This window comes from Macaca nemestrina, chromosome X (assembly GCF_043159975.1).
Source record: "Macaca nemestrina isolate mMacNem1 chromosome X, mMacNem.hap1, whole genome shotgun sequence".
NCBI classification, from domain to species: Eukaryota; Metazoa; Chordata; class Mammalia; order Primates; family Cercopithecidae; genus Macaca; species Macaca nemestrina.
This window is the reverse complement of record NC_092145.1, coordinates 115431581-115452787: the sequence shown is the minus strand read 5'-3', so window position 1 is coordinate 115452787 and position 21207 is coordinate 115431581. Positions and strand designations below refer to the sequence as shown.

The 21207-nt window shown below is 35.7% G+C and overlaps 1 protein-coding gene across 20 annotated transcripts in view; it reads left to right on the top strand.

Moving 5' to 3' along the window:
• LOC105463462 (lysine demethylase 6A) overlaps positions 1-21207 on the top strand; it is a 235697-nt gene that overhangs the window by 160648 nt on the left and 53842 nt on the right. For 13 of the 20 annotated variants that reach the window (XR_003013918.2, XM_024787271.2, XM_071088326.1 and 10 more), the window contains 6 exons: positions 706-740; positions 12405-12498; positions 14565-14691; positions 19661-19759; positions 19903-20122; positions 20680-20814. Coding sequence is in view for 19 of the 20 variants with exons in the window: in XM_024787271.2 (XP_024643039.1) it covers positions 706-740; positions 12405-12498; positions 14565-14691; positions 19661-19759; positions 19903-20122; positions 20680-20814 (710 nt within the window). In the remaining variant the exon portion in view is untranslated. The remainder of the gene's footprint in view (positions 1-705; positions 741-12404; positions 12499-14564; positions 14692-19660; positions 19760-19902; positions 20123-20679; positions 20815-21207) is intronic. The other 7 variants (XM_011710615.2, XM_071088327.1, XM_011710608.2 and 4 more) reach the window with 1 other exon arrangement.

Genomic DNA, 21207 nt, shown 5'->3' with positions numbered 1-21207 from the left:
TTGAACCATCATGAGTGCTACAAGGTGGTTGATCACTCAAATGGGAGAGCATGTTTTCTATTTAGAGACTTTAGGCTATTACAGTTTAGTTGATTTGGATAGTTTACTTTAGACAGTCTACTTGATTACTTGATAACTATGATAATGCCTGATGTCACAATAAATGTAGAGTACCTACTTTGAGCCAGTGTTACTCTTCAACACCAGGCTCCTTATTGTCTTTGTAAAACTTATTTCTCTTTGAATTTTTTATGTCATCACTGATTTGTACTTTGGTTTTAATATTTTTTAATTAAATATTGATTTTACTTTTGTTTGACTTGGGATTCAGGTTTTAAATACTGTGTTTTGAAATGTATAGATTATAAAGGTTTTCTCTATTTGCTTAATGTTGCCATTTTGAACTTTGTAAAACATATTTACTTGCTATAGATTTAATGCTAATTTTAATAATTACATTGACAGAAATTTCATTTGATAATGACCAACAATGAATACATGTGGTTTCTTATCATGATTATGTTCTTTCGTGTGTTTGTTTGTATGGTCTATTTTAGTAAAAGCAAATAAAAGTTATGTTTTTCTATTACTTAAATCTATATAGTGTAGACTGTGATAATGTTTGATGTTTTGTTATTCTTACTTAATTTGCCCCAAATTCTACTGTACTATTACTGATTTTTTATTTTGCCTCATCCTTTGCAGTTCAATTTCACATTGCCCACTTATATGAAACCCAGGTAAGTATTTTAACTTACTCTATTTAAAACAAAAGCAAACAAAAATCATCACTCCTATCATGCTTTACTGAAATCAGAAATGTACAGATAATTTAATGGAGTTCTGGGCATTACTTCTTAGGTAAATTTTGTATTTTATACTCTTTAAATGTGATCAAGATGCTGCTTAGTAAAACAGTTATTCCAAGGAGTGTTTGCTGTGTACAAATAAATTCCATTTAATATTTTCCTTTAAACTTGATCCATTTGCGGCTGGGCGCGGTAGCTCATGCCTGTAATCTCACTGCTTCAGGAAGCCGAGGCGGGCAGATCACTTGAGGCCAGGAGTTTGAGACCAGCCTGGCCAACATGATGAAACCTCATCTTTACTAAAAATATAAAAAATTAGCGGGGCATGGTGGCAAGTGCCGGTAATCCCAGCTACTTGGGAGGCTGAGACACAAGAATTGCTTCAACCTGGGAGATGGAGGTTGCAGCAAGCTGAGATCTTGCCACTGCACTCCAGCCTGGGCAACAGAGTGAGACTCTGTCTCAAGAAAAAAAGAAACAACTGAACTTGATGTAGATTATTTGCAAGCTCAAATGGCTATATTTAAGATTTATCTTATTCTTGATGCCAAATACCTTGCTTTTCAGAATGTTTATAGATGGTTGTTGTAATGCATTGTTTTTTTAAAAAATTCTTTTGCTTTTTCTTAAGACTGAAGTAACTCTTCTATGTGTCATTATTGGAAAAGCATCAAGAGTCACCTCCGGATGTCCTTGCCATTAATTTCATGGCTCCTTTACTTTAAAAAACTTTTAAATTTTAGAACATCTTGGTTTTGTGTGTGTTGATTAATATACAGTCAAGACTGATACATCTTGATTTTGCTTAGTTGTATGATAAAAGTATAACACATTCGGTGGGGGGTGTTGGAGGCAAGGGGAGGGAGAGCATTAGGACAAACACCTAATGCATGTGGGAAAAACCTAGATGATGGGGTTGATAGGTGTAGCAAACCACCATGGTACATGTGTGTATACCTATGTAACAAAGCTGCACAGTCTGCACATGTATCCCAGAGCTTAAAGTAAAATAAATAAAAATATAACACATTCATTTTAGGCAGTGGTATGGAAAATCAGGAATAAATTTGCATGAGACTCAAAATTAGGTCATCATAGTTTACATAAATTATTTTATTTTATTTTATTTTATTTTATTTTTTGAGACGAAGTCTTGCTCTGTCACCCAGGCTGGAGTGTAGTGGTGTGATCTTGGCTCACTGCAACCTCCACCTCCCAGGTCCAAGCAGTTCTCCTGCCTCAGCCTCCCAAGTATCTGGGATTACAGGCGCCCACCACCACGCCCAGCTAATTTTGTGTATTTTTAGTAGAGACGGGGTTTCACCATGTTGGCCAGGCTGGTCTCGAACTCCCGACCTCAGGTGATCCACCTGCCTCGGCCTCCCAAAGTGCTGGGATTACAGGCGTGAGCCACCGCGCCCAGCCGACATAAATTTTTTACAGCTTTTTAGGAAACAAATACTGTTGTTGTTTTTTTTAATGTCTACATAAATTATAAGGTCTGTTTTGATGTTTTGGCCCAAGTGTTACAATAAGGCTTATATGTGCCATGCAGAGTTCATACCCACCAGATACAAGATCCTGCTACATCCCATTATTTATATTGTTATAGGATGTAATCAGATAGTTTGAGATCATTTATGTTGGTGGTTCCCAGACCCAGCTCTGTGGCAGAATTATCTGGGAAGCTTTATAAATCAGAGCTGTCATGGGGAGCTTTAAAAAATTAGCATCAGATTTCTGGGTACCTCAACCCCCCCAACCCCCCTTTGCCTCCCCATCCCCCCTCTGCCTCCCCATCCCCACTCTGCCCCCCCATCCCCCCTCTGCCCCATACTCTAGTTTTTCTAGTTCTCTCTGAGATCACTGGTCTGTCATTAGCTAAAGAAGCAGAAGTTTTTTTAACCTTTATTTTTAACGAGTATTTTTGCTGGAGATGGAATTCTGTTTATCTGACTGCTTTGAAATTCACAATACATTGTCTTTTGGCTCTCGTTGTTTCTGATGTGAAGTTGTCTGTTGGTCTTACTGTTTAATCCCGTGAAGGTAGTGTGGGCACAGGGCCCTCCTCCCATTGATTCATTTGATAAATTTTAATACTGATTCAGATTAAACAAAACAAAAGAATAAACTCATGGCAAACAGTACATAATTGTTAGGTGACAGGAGGATGACACTGTAAACATATGAAAGGATTAAAAAAACCCTACTCCAGTGATTATAATATGAATTTTCATTTTCAAGTGAAAAATTAAGAGAAGCAAGATGGCCTGCTTACCTACATATTAAAAGTTAGTTTTTATATAGTTCCACCAATTTTTACCAATGGACCCTATTTATGAATATGGATTTAGGAAATTTAAGTGACATGTATTTAATGGCTACTGCTGGGCAAAAAGTAGTTCAAGGGAAGTTTCTCTACTTCTCTACATAGGAAGAAGTCTTCCCCACTAATAAATGAAGAAGTATCATTTCATAATCCCCGAGGGCCCTCTCCCCACATTACCTTCACAGGATTAAATCCTAAGATCATAATTAAGACTAAAGTTATGGAATACCACTTTACCTAGAATTGTGTTAAAGAAATGTTAGCAAGTACAATGGGTTTGTGGTATTGAGCTTATAATGTTTGGAAGCAAAAACGTCTTGGCCGAGTGCGGTGGCTCATGCCTGTAATCCCAGCACTTTGGGAGGCGAAGGTGGTTGGATGACTTGAGCTCAAGAGTTTGAGACCAGTCTGGGCAACATGGTGAAATCCCATCTCTACCAAAAATACAAAACTTAGTGGGATGTGGTGGTGCACGCCTGTAGTCCCAGCTGCTTGGGAGACTGAGGTGGAAGGATCTCTTGAGCCTGGGAGGTGGAGGTTGCAGTGATCTGAGATCTCACCACTGTGCTCCAGCCTGGGTGACAAAGCGATACCCCATCTCAAACAAAAAGGAAAAACAAAAGAGGTCTTTTGTAGGATTAAAAAAATATATTATTAAATTTAGTAATAGGCATTTGGGTTTAATTTTAATGAGATCTCATCCCCTAACCCTGTATTTTTATCTTTTATGGTCTTATAGACAAGCTGTTAATATTTTATTAGATTAAAAAATAGATTGGCCAGGTGTGGTGGCTCACACCTGTAATCCCAGCGTTTTGGGAGGCCGAGGCAGGTGGATCACTTGAAGCCCAGAGTTCAAGACTAGCCTGGGGAACATGACGAAACCCTGTTTCTACTAAAAATAAAAAAATTAGCTGAGTGTGGTAGCATGTGTCTGTAATCCCAGCTACTTGGGTGGCTGAGGCAGGAGAATCGCTTGAACCTGGGGAGGCGGAGGTTGCAGTGAGCCGAGGTGGCACCACTGCACGCCAGCCTGGATGACAGAGTGAGACTGTTTAAAGGAAGAAAAAAAAATGATTCTCATAGGTTTCTATGTATATTGTCATACCATCTATAAATAAAGATAACTTTGCTTCTCTGTACATGTGCCTCACAATGATGTTTTGATTAACAAAGGATCACATATATGATGGTGGTCCCATAGGATTATAATAGCGTATTTTTACTGTACTTTTTCTGTTTTTTTTAACTGTACCTTTTCTATGTTTACATACTTACCATTGTATTGTAATTGTCTTTAGTATTCTGTATTGTAACATGCTGTACAGGTTTGTAGCCAGAAGCAAGAGGCTATACCTTATAGCTTAGATGTGTAGTAGGCAATGCCATCTAGGTTTGTGTAAGTATACTCTGATGTTTGCACAACGATGAAATTGTTAAGTGATGCATGACTGTATAATGTCATATCTCCAAATATATTGTCAATTATTCTTGAACATTTATATTGATGAATTAATTTACCTTCCCTGTTTTATTAGCTGGGACCTCCAGATCATTTTTTTCTACAGTAATAATAGTATCAACTGGGCTTCTTTTCTTTTTCTTGAGTTTAGTGAAATAATTTGAGCAGTTCACCATCTTAATTCTTATAGCCTTTAAAGTTTCAAGATAGAGGATTTCTCCCTTTCCATCCTGTTACTAAAATGTTAGTTATTTTTGAATAGATAATCCAAAATGAGAAGTTTTGAAAGAATACACAGTGAAGTATCCTCTTCCTTCCACTTCCCCAGGCATCTACTCCCCTCCCTAAAGCCATCAGTGTTACCAGTGGTTTTTAAATCCTTCCAGAGAAACTCAGTGTATATATAAGCAAGTCCACATATGTTTGCATGTATATTTCTTGTATTTAATTTTATTCAAATGATAGCCAATAATGTATGTTCTCTTCTGACCTTGCTTTAAATTTTAACTTAATATTGTGTCTTGGAAATCATTCCATATCAGTATGTGTAGAGCTGCATCATATCCCTTTACATATAGATGTACTGTTAACTAATTTACTCCTCTTTGAGGAATAATTACAAATAATGTTGTTTTGAATAACACTGTTTATAATGTTTCATTTTTAACACTTTTCTGTCAAGCATTAATATATTAACAAAACACTATAGACTTATCTTTGTTATTATACTATATAGCAAAATAATATATAGATAAGTGCTATAATACTTATCTATATTAGACGTCTATAATATAGATAAGTATTTTACACGAATCCAAGAACTCTAAATAAAGAAAAAAATTCCAGCTGATACCTAGGTATGTGATAAATATGTAGGGTTTATTTCATGAATACATAGGATTTTACCATTTTAACCAATTTTAAGTGTACAACTCACTGACATTAAGTAAATTTGTATTGTTGTGCAGCTGTCACCACCATTCATCACTAAAACTATTTCATCATCTCAAAGTATCCATTAGGTAATAATTCCCCGTTACCACCTTCACTGGGCTCCTAGCAACCACTATTCTACTTTCTGTCTTTGTGAGTTGACCACTCTAGGTATCTCATAAAAGTGGAGTCTGGGCCGGGTGCGGTGGCTCACGCCTGTAATCCCAGCACTTTGGGAGGCCGAGGCAGGCGAATCACAAGGTCAGGAGATCGAGACCACGGTGAAACCCTGTCTCTACTAAAAATACAAAAAATGAGCCGGGCGAGGTGGCGGGCGCCTGTAGTCCCAGCTACTTGGGAGGCTGGGGCAGGAGAATGGCGTGAACCCAGGAGGCGGAGCTTGCAGTGAGCCAGGATCGCGCCACCGCACTCCAGCTTGGCCGACAGAGCAAGACTCCGTCTCAAAAAAAAAAAAAAAAAAAAAAAAAAAAAAAAAGTGGAGTCTGCCAGGTGTGGTGTCTCATACCTGTAATCCCAACACTTTGTGAGGCCGCGGGGTGGATCATTTGAGGCCACAAGTTCAAGACCAGGCTGGCCAACATGGTGAAACTCCGCTTGTACTAAAAATACAAAAATTAGCCGGGCATGGTGGCAAGCGCCTGTAGTCCCAGCTACTCGGGATACTGAGGCAGGAGAATCGCTTGAACCCAGGAGGTGGAGGTTGCAGTGAGCCAAGATCCCGCCACTGCATTCCAGCCTGGGTGACAGAGCAAGACTGTGTCTCAAGAAAAAAAAAAAAAAAAAGTGGAATCATACAATATTTGTGCTTCTGCATCTGACTTATTTCACTTAGCATAATGTCTGTATCGTTTGTATATGTTGTAGCCTGTGTCAGAATTCCATTCCTTTTTAAGACTGAATAATATTCCATTGTATGGATACACCACATTTTGTTTATCCATTTCATCTGTTGATGGACACTTGGTTTGCTTCCAGTTTTTGTCTGTTGTGAATAGTGCTGCTTGACTATGGGTGTGTATATAAGTTGTTAGAGTTCTTGCTTTCAGTTCTTTTTGCAATATACCCAGAAGTGGAATTGCTGGATCATGTGGTAATTCTATGTTTAATTTTTTGAGAAACAGTCATACTGTTTTTCCTTTGTGTTTTGAAGCAAGTATTATATCCGAACCTAATCAAAGACAGTATAATAAGAGAATCAATATACAGATTGGTATCATGATGAATATTGGTGTAAAAATGCTAATAAAATATTAGCAAACAATACCTTATCTCATTAAAAAAACACAACAATATACTATGACCAAGTGTCATTCATTTCAGGAATGCAAGGTTGACTGAATCTTAGGAAATCTATTGATATTGCAATAATAGAGCTAGAGGTGAAGTCAAATCATTATCACCATAGATTCTGAAAAAATCTTTGATAAATTCAATACCCATTTCTAATAAAAACACTCTTATACATAGGAATTGCAGGTTACTTTCTTATCATGATAAAATACATATGCTTTAGTTTCAAAGTCAGAATTTTACTTAAGGCAAAATTCTAGAGACCTTTTTACTAGAATCAGGAGCAAGGTGAAGATACCTACTATTTCCATTAGTCCTCGGTATTATACTATAGGTATTAGCCAGTGTATTTACATACAGAATTAATAAGCTTCAACAACAGTAGTCAGAACGTAACAGGAAAAAATTATATTTAGCGTGTTCAGCAAAGTATATTAAATACTTAGGAATAAACTTGAGAGGGACTGTGACTCAGCGGTATAAAGATGTTGATTCTCCTTAGTGTAACAGAAACATCAATACAAAAATACCAACAAACTTTTGTTAGGAGTTAGCTAAGTTGATATGGAAAAACATGCAAAAATTGCTAGGATAAAACAGGGGTGGGAGGATTGTATGGGATATACTAACCCAATAAAACCTGTATAATTAAAAATGTGGTACTGGCATGTGAATAGACAGATCAGCGAAATATCCTAGAAAGCCCAGGAGTAGACCCAAGTACATGTAGAAACTGAGTATATGATAAAGGTATTGTTCTTAAATTCTTAGGGCCTGTAATGTCCATCCCATAAATATAATGTTCTTGACTCTTCCTTTTGTAAATCTATTCTGGCAGTCTCTTTTATTGGTGGTGGTGGTGGTGGTGGTTTGGAGTGTCTAGTTCATTTATACTTAATTTGATTATTGATATGGTTGGATAAAGTTAGCTGTCATTCCTATTGTATCCTTTGTATTGTATTGTTTTGCTCTGGTTACTTTTAAAAGGTCTTTCTCTTTATATTTGGTTTTCAAAAATTTGACTTCAATGTGCTCAGATTTTTTTTTTCTTTATAATTATACTAATAGTATTTTAAGTCTGGGGTTTGATATATTTTATCAGTTTTGGAAAATTCTCAGCCATTGATTTGTCAGATATTTTTTCTGCTCCACCGTTTTTCTCTTCTTGGACTCCAATTACATGTATGGTAGACTATATGCTATTGCCTCAAACATCTTAGATGCCTTCTTTTTTTTTTTTTTTTTTAACTTTTAACTTTTGTATGTATGTGTGTGTGTTTTTTTTCCACTTCAGTCTGTATGCTTTCTAGTGACATGTTTTCAAATGCACTGATTTCTTTTTTTTTTTTTTTTTAATATATTTTCCAATCTGCTATTCAGTCCATATAGTGATTTTCTTTTTTAAATTTCAGATTAACATTTTTTAGTTCTGGAATTTCCTTTTGTTTCTCTTTCTGGAGTATGATTTTTTGTACATTAATTCATTAGGATTATGTTTTTCTTTTTGTCAACATTGTTCAAATATCTGCCTTTTTTTTGGGGGGGGGGAACAGTATCTGGCTCTGTTGCCCAGGCTGGAGTGCAGTGGTATAATTTCGACTCAACACAACCTCTGCCTCCCAGGTTCAAGCGATTCTTGTGCCTCAGCCTTCCGAGTAGCTGGGACTACAGGCACGTGCCACCACACCCAGCCTAAATATCTGCTTTAAAATTATCTACAGGGCTAGGCGCGGTGGCTGTTGCCTGTAATTCCAGCACTTTGAGAGGCCAAGGCTGGCGGATCACCTAAGGTCAGGAGTTCGAGACCAGCCTGGACAACATGGCGAGACCCCCATCTCTACTAAAAATACAAAAAATTAGCCGAACATGGTGGCACGCCTGTAATCCTAGCTGCTTGGGAGACTGAGGCAGGAGAATTGCTTGAACCCAGGAGGCAGAGGTTGCGGTGAGCCAAGATTGTGCCACTGCACTCCAGCCTGGGCGACACAGTGAGAGTGTGTCTCAAAAAAATAAAAATAAAAAACTACAAATTTCACCATCTGAGTAATTTCACAGTTGGTTTTCATTTTCTTTTCTTTTGAATATAGGTAAAATTTTCCTGATCTTCATAAATTTAATATTTTTTATCCTGCATATCATGAATAATACATTGTAGAGATTGACTATATTTTTCTGAAGATTGATATATTTTTGCTTCATTAGCCAGTCAATTCACACTCTAAACTTTGTCACCCTTGTAATGGCAGCAACTGAAATCTCTTTCTAGTTCTTTTAGGCTGCTCATTATCTGTTCTGTTTATGCATAATTCAGCAGTTAGAGCTTTGGGCAGAGTTTTATGTGTGGAATTTGGTGTTTCCACTCTGTCTCCTGACTGGGATTTCTCCCCTTGCTTCCAACTCTTATGGTAGCCTCAAAATCTGTCCTATGATTCTTCAGGGTAGTAAGACTGCTATTTCTATTTGAGTTCTAGCCAGCCAAGTACCAGTTGAAGCCTGCCTTCAGGTGAAAATCCAAGAAAAAGGGGGTTACTTATCTAGTGCCATTTCCTTCCTTTAAGTGTGAACTTTTCCTTTGGTTTTGCCTGATTTTGGTTTCTCTCCAGTGCCGTCTGGTAGTTGACTTTTATATTTTATCCAGAATGTGAAGCTGTGTGTGGAATGCCACTCCAAATATTGTCAGAGGCAAAACTTCTACTCAACACTATTAAAGATAAATTCATGTTACTTTTTTACACATCATTTATAATTCCTATTTAATGTTCTATAAGCATCCATCATATTTTGTTTCCACTTGTCTAGTGGCGTAAACTTAGATTGCCCCCCAACTTCTCCATATTGCAAGCAGTACGGTTCAGAACATTACCTGTGGAAAGGCTTCCTTGGCATACATATTCCAAGAGTAAGATTGCTGAATTGTAGGATATTTGTATTCCTAATTTTTTGAGTAAATCCCCTTCCACCAGGACATGAGTGTTCTCCTTTACTCACATCCCTACAATACTTGGAATTACTCAAATTTATGTTTTCCAGTCTTAAAGGTAGAAGATGTTATGTCATTTAAACTTGTATGTTCTGATTTCTAGAGGAGTATAGTTTTTTACATTTTTTTTCACCTTTTATGTGTTGGGTTACTTATGTCCATTGCCTGTTTTTCTGCCTATGCTTTTTGAGTCAGATCTTTGCTCTTCTTTATGATTTGTGTTTTTTTGATCATGTCCAATAAATTCTCTCCCATCTCAAGGAAATGTTCTCCTACATTTTCTTCTCTTTATACTTTTACCTTTCATACTCAGGTCTTTAATGCAGTTGCTGGTTTTGTTTTATATGGTATGAGGTAGAAATCTAACTTCATATTTCCAAATATGATGCTACCATTTTTTCAAGTATGTCATTGTTTTTATTACAGTGCTGGGAGGTATATTTTAACATTTGTTAAGATAATTCAGGAAGGTGGTTTTCCTAAAATTTACGTCAGATCACATTACTTGAAATCATTCAGTGGTTCTCCATTGTTTTAGGATACAATCAGTAGTCTTTAAATAGATTAGGGAGGTCTTTGTGAAGTAATCTTTGCATTTTCTGTCCAGCCTGCTAGTACTCTAAACTTAATATGTGCTCGTTTTTCCTCTGAGAAGTATTATAATGTTACACACAGCACAATATGCTTAATTTGTTTTTTCTGTATATATTTTTCACTACTGTGTAGTCTTAGCAGTTCCTGTTATGTATTAGGTGTTTAACAAATATTTATCAATTGAAGGAATTGAATAACTTGACCCTTATCCTTGGCCTAACTATTTAATTAACTTTTTTAGACCAGATGAGTGTTCGGGGGGAACCAGTTTAGCTGATAAGTAAAAGTTGATTTAATAACTCCGGATTGCTTGGCGCGCTGGCTCACACCTGTAATCCCAACACTTTGGGAAGCCAAGGCGGGCGAATCACCTGAGGTTGGGAAACATGGAGAAACCCCGTCTCTACTAAAAATACAAAAGTAGCCGGGCGTGGTGGCGCATGCCTGTAATCCCAGCTACTCGGGAGGCTGAAGCAGGAGAATTCACTTGAACCCGGGAGGCGGAGGTTGCAATGAGCTCAGATTGTGCCATTGCACTCCAACCTGGGCAGCAAGAGCGACACTCCGTCTCAAAAAAACAAACGGAAAAACCCCTGATCATCTCAATGGACAGTTCTCTCAAATCTTCCTTATGATAGTGGTGTGGGTGTGTGTGTGTGTGTGTGTGTGTGTGTGTGTGTGTAGTTCCTTAATTGTTTCCATCATTAGGATAACCCTGTAGGTAGCAAGATTGGATGTTAGCTCTTGTTTTATTGCTTCAGTTGTTTATTGATGTTGAATCATAGTTTAAGTGACTTGCCTGAGGTTCATACAGCTAGTTTTGTATTTCTACCTACTTTTTTAAAAAAAAAAATTTGTTTGCTCAGGCAGTTATATACTGGTAATGATACGAATAAAAGCCACTTCAATCCATTGTTCTGCCAAGTATGTTTTACAGGTAATATTTATGAGCCTTTCTTTTGTTAGTTTTTTCCTTTTGTTTTGGGGGAGTTGTCTTAAGGTTTATAACTGTAGCAATAAAGAGTTTTAGTTATATCAGTACTCTTGAGAACTGTGGCTAAATGGTTTCATTTAGACATTTGCCTGTGAAATCCTAAGTCTTGCAAACATTGTTAGGCTGTAACTATCAGAGTTTTGATGTCTTTAAAATTATATTCGTTATAAATATTTTTAAAGGATATTTTATATACACCAGAAACTGTATCTTTAAAACTTAGATTTTTAATTACTTTTGTACTTCTTTAGATTTTGTCTACAGCATTTTTTATATGTGCTTTATTTATTTATTTATTTAGACACGGAGTCTCGCTCTGTTGCCCAGGCTGGAGTGCAGTGGTGCAATCTCTGCTCACCGCAACCTCCGCCTCCCGGGTTCAAGCGATTCTCCTGCCTCAGCTTCCCGAGTAGCTGGGACTGCATGTGCCTGCCACCATGCCTGGGTAATTTTTGTATTTTTAGTAGAGACGTGGCTTCACTATGTTGGCCAGGCTGGTCTTGAACTCCTGACCTCGTGGTTCGCCTGCCTGGGCCTCCCAAAGTGTTGGGATTACAGGCGTGAGCCACCACGCCCGGCCTGACATGTGCTCTATTTATTGAGTTGCTTGGGAGCTCAGTGTTTCTAGGCGGACAGATTATGCACTTGGAGGTAGAATACGTCTCTTGATTCATTAATGTTATTAAATAAAATTGAGACTACTTATGTTATTAAATTTGAGATGATGATATTGGCATTTGGAAAATTCTTAAAAGTCGTATTTTAGTGATACTTTGTTATAGTGAATGTCAGTTTTACTGGTGTTAGGTACTCTGGAACAAGGCTTATTACTCAGCTGTCTAATGTTAAACATTCGATAATGAAATCAGCACTTTTTTCTTTTAGTTTTTAAAAATATGCTAAAACATCAGTATTGTATAATTCTTTATATATGAAGTAGTTCTTTAAAGATTATGTTAATTTTTCTCCAAATCTCTTTTTCTGCTCTTTAGAGGAAATATCATTCTGCAAAAGAAGCTTATGAACAACTTTTGCAGACAGAGAATCTTTCTGCACAAGTAAAAGCAACTGTCTTACAACAGTTAGGTATGTAATAGTATACATTTAGTGTATTATACATGCTTCTCTTTATGTTTTTTACATGTTGAGTATGGCAAATATGTGGCTCATATATTCTATTCTTTTGCTCAGAGTTGATAAAATTATTCTGAACCCAGCATATTTCTATTCTCTGCCTAGCATTGTCCTTCCCACAGTCTGTCTCAGTATAATTCTTTAGTATAGCTGGTCCTTTTAAATTATCAAAATTACTCCCTAGTATTTAACCCAAGGAGGATTCAATACTTTCTTTGTGCCAGATATATGCTTAAGCACTTAATGAAGTTGTGATTTATCTAATGTCACTCAATGGTTGGTGAGCTTGCTTTCATAGCTTTATCAGTTACAATGACTATAAAGCAATTTATCTAAAAACTGTAGAGCGTCTAACACTGTGAACATGCAGTTCTATTCTAATGTGTAACATGAGGGAATCTGTTCGTTTGGATGTCATGTGTAGCTATCACCAAAAAGATAGTGAAAGAACTCCCCAGCCTTTAATTTTGTTGCTTAATTATTGAGTCATGTTTCTTGTTTGTATTTGATATTTGGGTTGTTTTTTCAGTTTTGTTTTTGGTCTGGGAAAATCATTTATTCTTAATTTTTAGCCAACATTGTAGCAATATGAATGTTTTCATAATGTAACTATTTTTTATATAGTTTTAAAGTCACTTAAGCTTAGATTTTATCATTTATCTTTAGATAATATATATAAAAATTTAATAATTATAAATCACTGAATAAAAACAAATATTTTGACACTTTTATAACTCTTAAAAGTATAGACAACTCGAGTAAAATCCTAATGGATAAACTTACAGACAAAACTCAGGCTTTATTATGAAGGCAATATTTGTTTTTTCATTTATCAAATACTTTATAGTTTGTTTGCTTATTTATTTTAGACAGAGTCTCGCTCTGTCCCCCAGGCTGGAATATAGTGTCGTGATCATAACTCACTGCAGCCTGAAACTCCTCAGGTCAGGTGATCCTCCCACCTCAGCCTCCCGAGTAGCTAGGGCTACAGGCGCATGCCACCACGCCTGGCTGATTTAAAAATTTCTTTTGTAAAGACAAGGTCTCTCTCTATGTTGCCCAGGGTGGTCTCAAACTCCTGGCATCAAGTGGTCCTTCTGCCTCAGCCTCCCCAAATTCTAGGATTACAGGTGTGAGCCACTGTGCCTGGCTTATAGTTCTTATCTTATATAGGATGTGAATATATGTAGCCAGGGCCAGTGAGGTAGGATTGTGTGTATATTTTTTAATCTGAACTATCATTGATTCTATAGCCTTATATTTATTCCTTGGAAATAAACATTTTGTTAATGGAATGTCTTGAAGATTCTTAATTGGCCCAGTGCTGTGGCTCACGCCTGTAATCCCAGCACTTTGGGAGGCCGTGGTGGGTGAATCACATGGTCAGGAGATCAAGACCATCCTGGCCAACATGGTGAAACCCTGTCTCTACTAAAACTACAAAAATTAGCTTAGCGTGGTGGCACGCGCCTATAGTCCCAGCTACTCAGGAGGCTGAGGCAGGAGAATTGCTTGAATCCGGGAGGCGGAGGTTGCGGTGAGCCAAGATCATGCCACTGTACTCTAGCCTGGCAAAAGAGCGAGACTCTGTCTCAAAAAAAAAAAAAAAAAAAAAAAAAAAAAGCCCATTATTTTATTTTTATATGGAATAGTAAATAAGACTTAACATCTTTATATTCTTTGTTTCATAACTTGAAATTTTTTCAGATATCAAAATTAGAAAAGTCTGATTTATAATCTGTTGTATCAGTACTAAAAATTGTTTTAATTTCTCTTGAATGAAAGCTCTTCATAGCTTTTACTACCTTACTGTGAGAAACTGACTTTCTTAACGGCCGGAATTGGCAGTTCTAAATTTTGGAAATCTGTACTACAAACTAAATTAATAAATTGACAGAAAAGAATACTTTTTTGGTTTATTTTCTACTTGGTATTCTTAAACATAGAAGAACAATTAAGCCATTTACGTAAATATTTTTAAGTCATTTACGTAAATATTTTTAAATCATTTACTGTAGGTTGGATGCATCACACTGTAGATCTCCTGGGAGATAAAGCCACCAAGGAAAGCTATGCTATTCAGTATCTCCAAAAGTCCTTGGAAGCAGATCCTAATTCTGGCCAGTCCTGGTATTTCCTCGGAAGGTGAGACTTACAAGACATTTATGTTTGCTTTTGTCTATTCCAGCTAAGAGATTTTAATTACAATCTAAAATGTTAGTTTACATATCTAACCTAATCAGTGTATTTTCTCTTCTGAGTACATTATTACCAAGATTCCGGGAAGTTAAACAATAAAATAAAGTGTCCAAATGTGGTTTTTTCATAGCATAATTTTTGGTCTGGCAGGACATTTCTTATTTTGGTTATTGGATTTTTATTTGATTTGAGTTATTGCTAGTTTTAAAAAAGTCTTATCTGATAGTAACTTTTAATGAAGTATTTAAATGCCTTTCCTTCAGATTTCCAGTATTTTTTCTATATGTCTGTTTTATAAAACAGGATTAATTTCTCATCTGCCTGTTGACTATTGTTAGTCAGTGGAACCTTAATAATTTATAATTTTGATTAATATTTACCTTAGAATTGACATAATTAATAGTAAATCTCAAATCACAGTTATACTTGAAGTCTTACAGTGAGAAAGTGTATCAGATTTGTTGGAATGGAGAAGTGTCATGTAACGAAAATCGTTTTCTGCAAGTCTATAACCATTTCTCCATACTGTTTATCCATTGAATGTCTGAATTATGCTTAGTGATGATCTGAACTATACCTCATGCATGAGTATCTGATAGATTATAGTTTTAGACTATCATCAGATTGTATTTTGATTCCTAATCACTTTTTGCTTTCATGATATGGTGAAAAGATCATACTAGGAGCCAAGACACTTGGATTCAAGTCCTGATTCAGCTACTGTTTGTGGAATTGTGCATGGTTTAGTTAAACCTCTTAAAGCCTCAATTTTTGTTTAACGTATTAGAGAATTGTATTAGATCGGTGGTCCTCAGGGGCAGGCTGTTTTGCCACCCCTACCCTAGCCAAGGACTTTTCACAATGTTTAGAGACATTTATTTCTTTCATCACAGCTGTGGGGTGTGCTACTTTCGTATAGTGGGTAGAGACTAGGGATGCTGCTCAACATCCTACAATGCACAGGACAGTCCTCTACAGCAAAGAACTGGGTGGCCCCAAATGTCAGTAATGCTGTAGTTGAGAAACCCTGGGTTAGATGATCTGTTAGATACCTTCCTGCTTTAAAGATTCCAATTTTATGACTTCTTTTGAAATTATTGTGTTTTAACTTTAAGTTTTCTGTTACTTTTTACATAGAATACCTAATTGTAAGTAAATTTGCCATATAATCACATTAAATTTTCATTGTATGGCTTCAGTTTTCCTTTAAGGAAAGTATGCTTGTATGAGACAAAGTAATATTAATATGGTTCCTTCTCTAAAAATATTTGATTACTCATACTATGCTTAGAAGAAGGTTAAGGAAAATTTTTTTAAAAAACATTTCATTAATTCATTATTAACATACAATAAGAGTTGACTGGAAAGGTACCTATTTTTTGGTGAGGATTTCCTAATCCCTCCCCAGGCTTGTAAAAGAGCCTAATTTGGGTTGCTTCTAAATAAAGCTGGAGGGTCCAAACTTTTGTGTTTCTCTTCTACAGGAGCAGAAACTGGATTTTATTATTTTTGTATCTTTTTACCTGACAAAGTGGCTATTCGATAAATGGATGAAATGAACTAACTAAACTCCATTTGCTTTTGGAGCTAGCACTATTACTATTAGTGTTGTGGAGTGTGAGGCTTCATGTAGTGATTGTAAAGGAGGTCTGAAACTGGGAAACAGTGGGTGCCTGTCTCTTGTTTTCAGGTTTATGTATGAAAATTTCTTTTAGCGTAGATTAAAAGGAATGTATACTGGAAAGTATTTTCCTTCTGACCTAAGATAGTTTAATATAGTAGTGTAGATGTCTTTTTAGTATAGGTTTTTAAATTTAAATTCTAATTGTATAAAATTATAATGAGCCATGTGTAGAATTAACTATCATAGTCATGCTGTAATTTTTAGCTTCAATGAGCAGTATTTCATCATCAGTATTTCAGTGGGCAGTATTTTATCATTTTTTTTCCAGTTAACTAATTTTACTTTGTAAAACATTACGATGCTTTTAATTTAATCTTTTTGGGTAATTTTTTGGGTAAAATTTTCCAAATATACAATATACTTTTCCTGACTAAATAAATAAAGGATACTTATCACAATTTATCTTGGTTTCGGGTTCAAGATTATCATTTTAGACATATTATTTTCCATCTGTAATAATAAAATTCTAAATCCTTTAGACTTTTCTTATTCTCTTTTACTGCCTTCTGATGTGTTGTTTCTAATCTGTTTCTTATGAGAAAAATATTATGAATGAATTATGTTTTAGATGTTTTTAAAGTTCCAAATGAAGACCTCAGTTGTCAGTAAGAAATTTTGGGGTTTGATGACCCTAATATTTTTGAGGCTTTCTATTACTTAACCTCTGCCTTCAGGTCTGTGTTGAAGATGGACTTTGCTTGTCATTTGGCACTTGTATATCGAAGTAAAATTGTAATGTGATATTCTGTTATGCTAGCACCAATCATTGACTGTGTTATCACAGAACTGTAGAATATTACAACTGGGAAGGACCAGGGAGGTCACCTGGTTAACCTTGTAAATCCTGTCACTTCAAAGATTTAGAAAGTGGGTTCATAATCACAGATAATTAGTATGATAGCAGGGATTAGACCCTAGGTTCACCCTGGGCTTTTTTAATTACACAAGACTGTCTCAGAGGAACCTACTTTTATTAGAGGAAAAGTGGTTGATGGTGGGACATCTGTGTCTGGGCACATTGGTTTCCTACTTCGATTTTGTAGGAATGGAATGTTAAAACATTGGTTTTGGGAAGAACTGCTTATTTCTCCCAGCAGTTAGGCAGATTTGTCTATAAATCTGAGATGGCTTTGATTTCACAACAACTACAAAACAGCATGTTTTCTACTATGTTAAGCATTCCCTTTCACGCTGGTGTCTGTTCCTGTTTGGCATTACTGCTGATCTCTTCTTATGAATTTTTCCTTCATAAAACAGTTTGTAGATGCTCTCTGAAACTGCCTTCTCAATCATGGACATTTCTTATACCTTTCAAACCACAAGATTAGTGATTTGTTAGGCTTTTACATCTCCCTTGTAGGTGTCCTATGTTTTTACAGCCTCTCTTCCATATGGATGAATTCCAAATCTAGATTTCAACACTTAAAGGTATCTTAAACTCCAGGACTACATCTCCTATTCTTTACTTAACATTTCCCATTTTAATGTCCTCACATCATGTCAAAGTCAGCATATTTCAAACTATATTCACCATATTCTTCCCCAAACCAGCTCCTTCTCCTTTAACTTTTGCCAAAAGATCACCATTTTTTAAAATCAAGGTTAACTACTAAGTTACAACCCCCACCCTGTGAACATCTAATCAATCAATCACAAAGTCTTTACCAATCTGTTGGTTTCTTGTTTCTCTCATCTTTTTTTCTTGCCGCTTTCAGTACTTTAACTCCAATTTTGGCCTGTTCCCAACCAGTGAATGTAGCCACCCTCTATTTTTACTGTCTATAACTTATTTTCCTTTCAGGCTGCCCTCCGTATTGTTAGAAAATTAATATTCCTATAAAGTGCTTTCAATGTGCTGCTCTCCTTGTTAGAAAAGCAAACTTTAGGGTAATCTTTGGCTGGATTTAAAATTCTCTACTGTTTTGTGTCTGTGCTTTCTTGTATATACGTTAGGTTTTGCTCATGCTGTTCAAACCCATTTAAAATGCCTTTTCTCATCTTCTCTGCCTGAATCAGTGGTTCCCAGAATTTTAGGTTACATAAATCAGTACAATTTCAAAGAATAATTATGAGAATAGAAATATGGTGTTTGGGCAAGTAAAGACATTGACCTTTTTTTTGCGATTTACTGTCAGCCAATAATATCCAAAATAAGAGCATTACAGCATAAATATTAATTCGTTTATTGGAAAAATTATGTATGTATGTGTGTGTTATCTTTCCAATTTGTTTGCTTGGCAAACGTGCCATATACTGGTTGGCAATTAGGAATCACTAAATAATATGCATCTTTACATATTCAAATCCCTTACTCTTACTCTTCCCTTTTTTTGGGGGGGCCTTTCCTGAAACTTGCAGTATATGATGGTCTTTTCTTATCCTAAATTCTCGGGCCAATTATTGCCTATACTGGCCATTTGATATGGTATCATGACATTTTTAATGTATCTTCAGTCCTCAACTAAATTGTAAGCTTCATGAAAATAGGGACTGGGTTTTTGTTTTTTTCTTTTTCCTTTAGTGCCAAGAATAAGAAGATAATTTCAGTATTTATAATTTCAGCCATTATCCATGTATTCATGTATATTCACATTAAGAAAATGACAGTCCTTGAATCATTAATCTTACCTTGCTTACTTTACTAGTCATAAAATATTATACTTTATATATTATTTTTACTTTTTACTTTATACTATTTTTGATACTTAGTTTGAGATTAACTGTGTCTTACATGTGCATTTTTTTTAATGAATTAAAGAATTATTGCCCTCAGTGTTGTTACTTGGGAAAGGAAAATTGAAATCTGATACAGCAAATCTTACCAACATATAGTGTTTTTGTTTTTAACTCTGTATTTTGACGGTATAGGGAACTAGAGGTCAGCTATATAAGAAGAGTGGCTTGTGTGTGTGTGTGTGCACGCATGCATGCAGCTCTCAGTATTATAATATTGAAGTGATATGTCCCCTAATCATTGTAATAGAGTTCATTAATGCAGCATGCTTTTTAGCACCTATAAGACAGACTATAATATGGTTTGCTGGAGGGCTAATTATAATATTCATTATAGTTACCAAGTATATATACACACACACACATAAATATATTAGCTTATTAGGGTTTTTAAAAAATTTGCTGTGATATATAGTCTATCCTTTCAGCCAATTAATTTGTTTCAGTATTAATGGAATTCTTTTGATTTTTTTTTTTTTTTTCCCCCTCCCTTCTCAGGTGCTATTCAAGTATTGGGAAAGTTCAGGATGCCTTTATATCTTACAGGCAGTCTATTGATAAATCAGAAGCAAGTGCAGATACATGGTGTTCAATAGGGTAAGACTTTGTATAAAAATAGTAGTAATTTAATTGATATACAAAGATGGTTACATCACATATATTATACTTCATAGTTTAAATCATTATAAAACCAAGCAGTTTTCTGAGTTGACTTATTTTTTCTAAATTTCTCTTTCCAGTGTGCTATATCAGCAGCAAAATCAGCCCATGGATGCTTTACAGGCCTATATTTGTGCTGTACAATTGGACCATGGCCATGCTGCAGCCTGGATGGACCTAGGCACTCTGTATGAATCCTGCAACCAGCCTCAGGATGCTATTAAATGCTACTTAAATGCAACTAGAAGCAAAAGTTGTAGTAATACCTCTGCACTTGCAGCACGAATTAAGTATTTACAGGTAAAATTTTTAAATAGCACTTTTTTAAAGCCACATATTTCCCCAGAACACTCAGGCAGAAGGAGGGTGGCTGGAAAGTTTGTCTAGTTGTGTTTTGATGTCTATAATCTGTTTCCATATTTTGTAAACATACCATAGCTTGTAATATTATTTTACTTTTCATTTTAAGTAAGATATGCAGTATTTTAAAAGATGCTCTTTTGCACATTTACTCTGTTGATGCATATTAATTTACATAATTTTTTTCTATGTACTGTCTACATTTTTAAGTTGTCATAGCATTTTAGAGAAAACACAAACAGTCTTTCACTCTTGCTTGGAGTTTCATGAGAAGACAGCTATGAGAACTCTGAAAACAGAGCTCAAGCTTTGTTTTGATTCTCACAAAGGTTTATATTCCGGTTACCCTCTTTATATTTAGTGTCTTCTAAAGCCCCAAATTTAGAATCTATTTTCTTTTAAAAAACAATTAGCTGTAGCATTTAGGAAGATTTAGTGGACTTGCTCTTACTCAAGTAGGCTTGTGTTAAATTTGCTTTTTACATAATTTTTCCTAGGCTCAGTTGTGTAACCTTCCACAAGGTAGTCTACAGAATAAAACTAAATTACTTCCTAGTATTGAGGAGGCGTGGAGCCTACCAATTCCCGCAGAGCTTACCTCCAGGCAGGGTGCCATGAACACAGCACAGCAGGTGAGAAGTTGGGTTATGTTCTGCAGGTGCCCAGCTTTAAGGGTTCTTTTCAATTCTCTAGTGGTCAAGCTTAATTTACTAAGCACAGGAGGCTTTTAGTAATGAAAAGCCTTTTGATTTAATTGCAAAGGGAATCTAGATCAAAATAAAATTCCCTCTAATATGGGAAGAGATTTTGGGGTACCAACTTAGAACCTTTGTGCATTTTCATGATTTTGAAGGAGATTTCTTAAAATAATGCTACAGTGGTTTGTTTAATTTTTAAGGCAAGTTTTTGAAAGGAAGGTACACATTATTCCATTGATGAATCATTTAATTTTGATTTTCAATCATTGCAATCAGCGATGTCCACATAGCTTTGAAAAGTATGCAGCTTGTAAAGTTTTATAATTT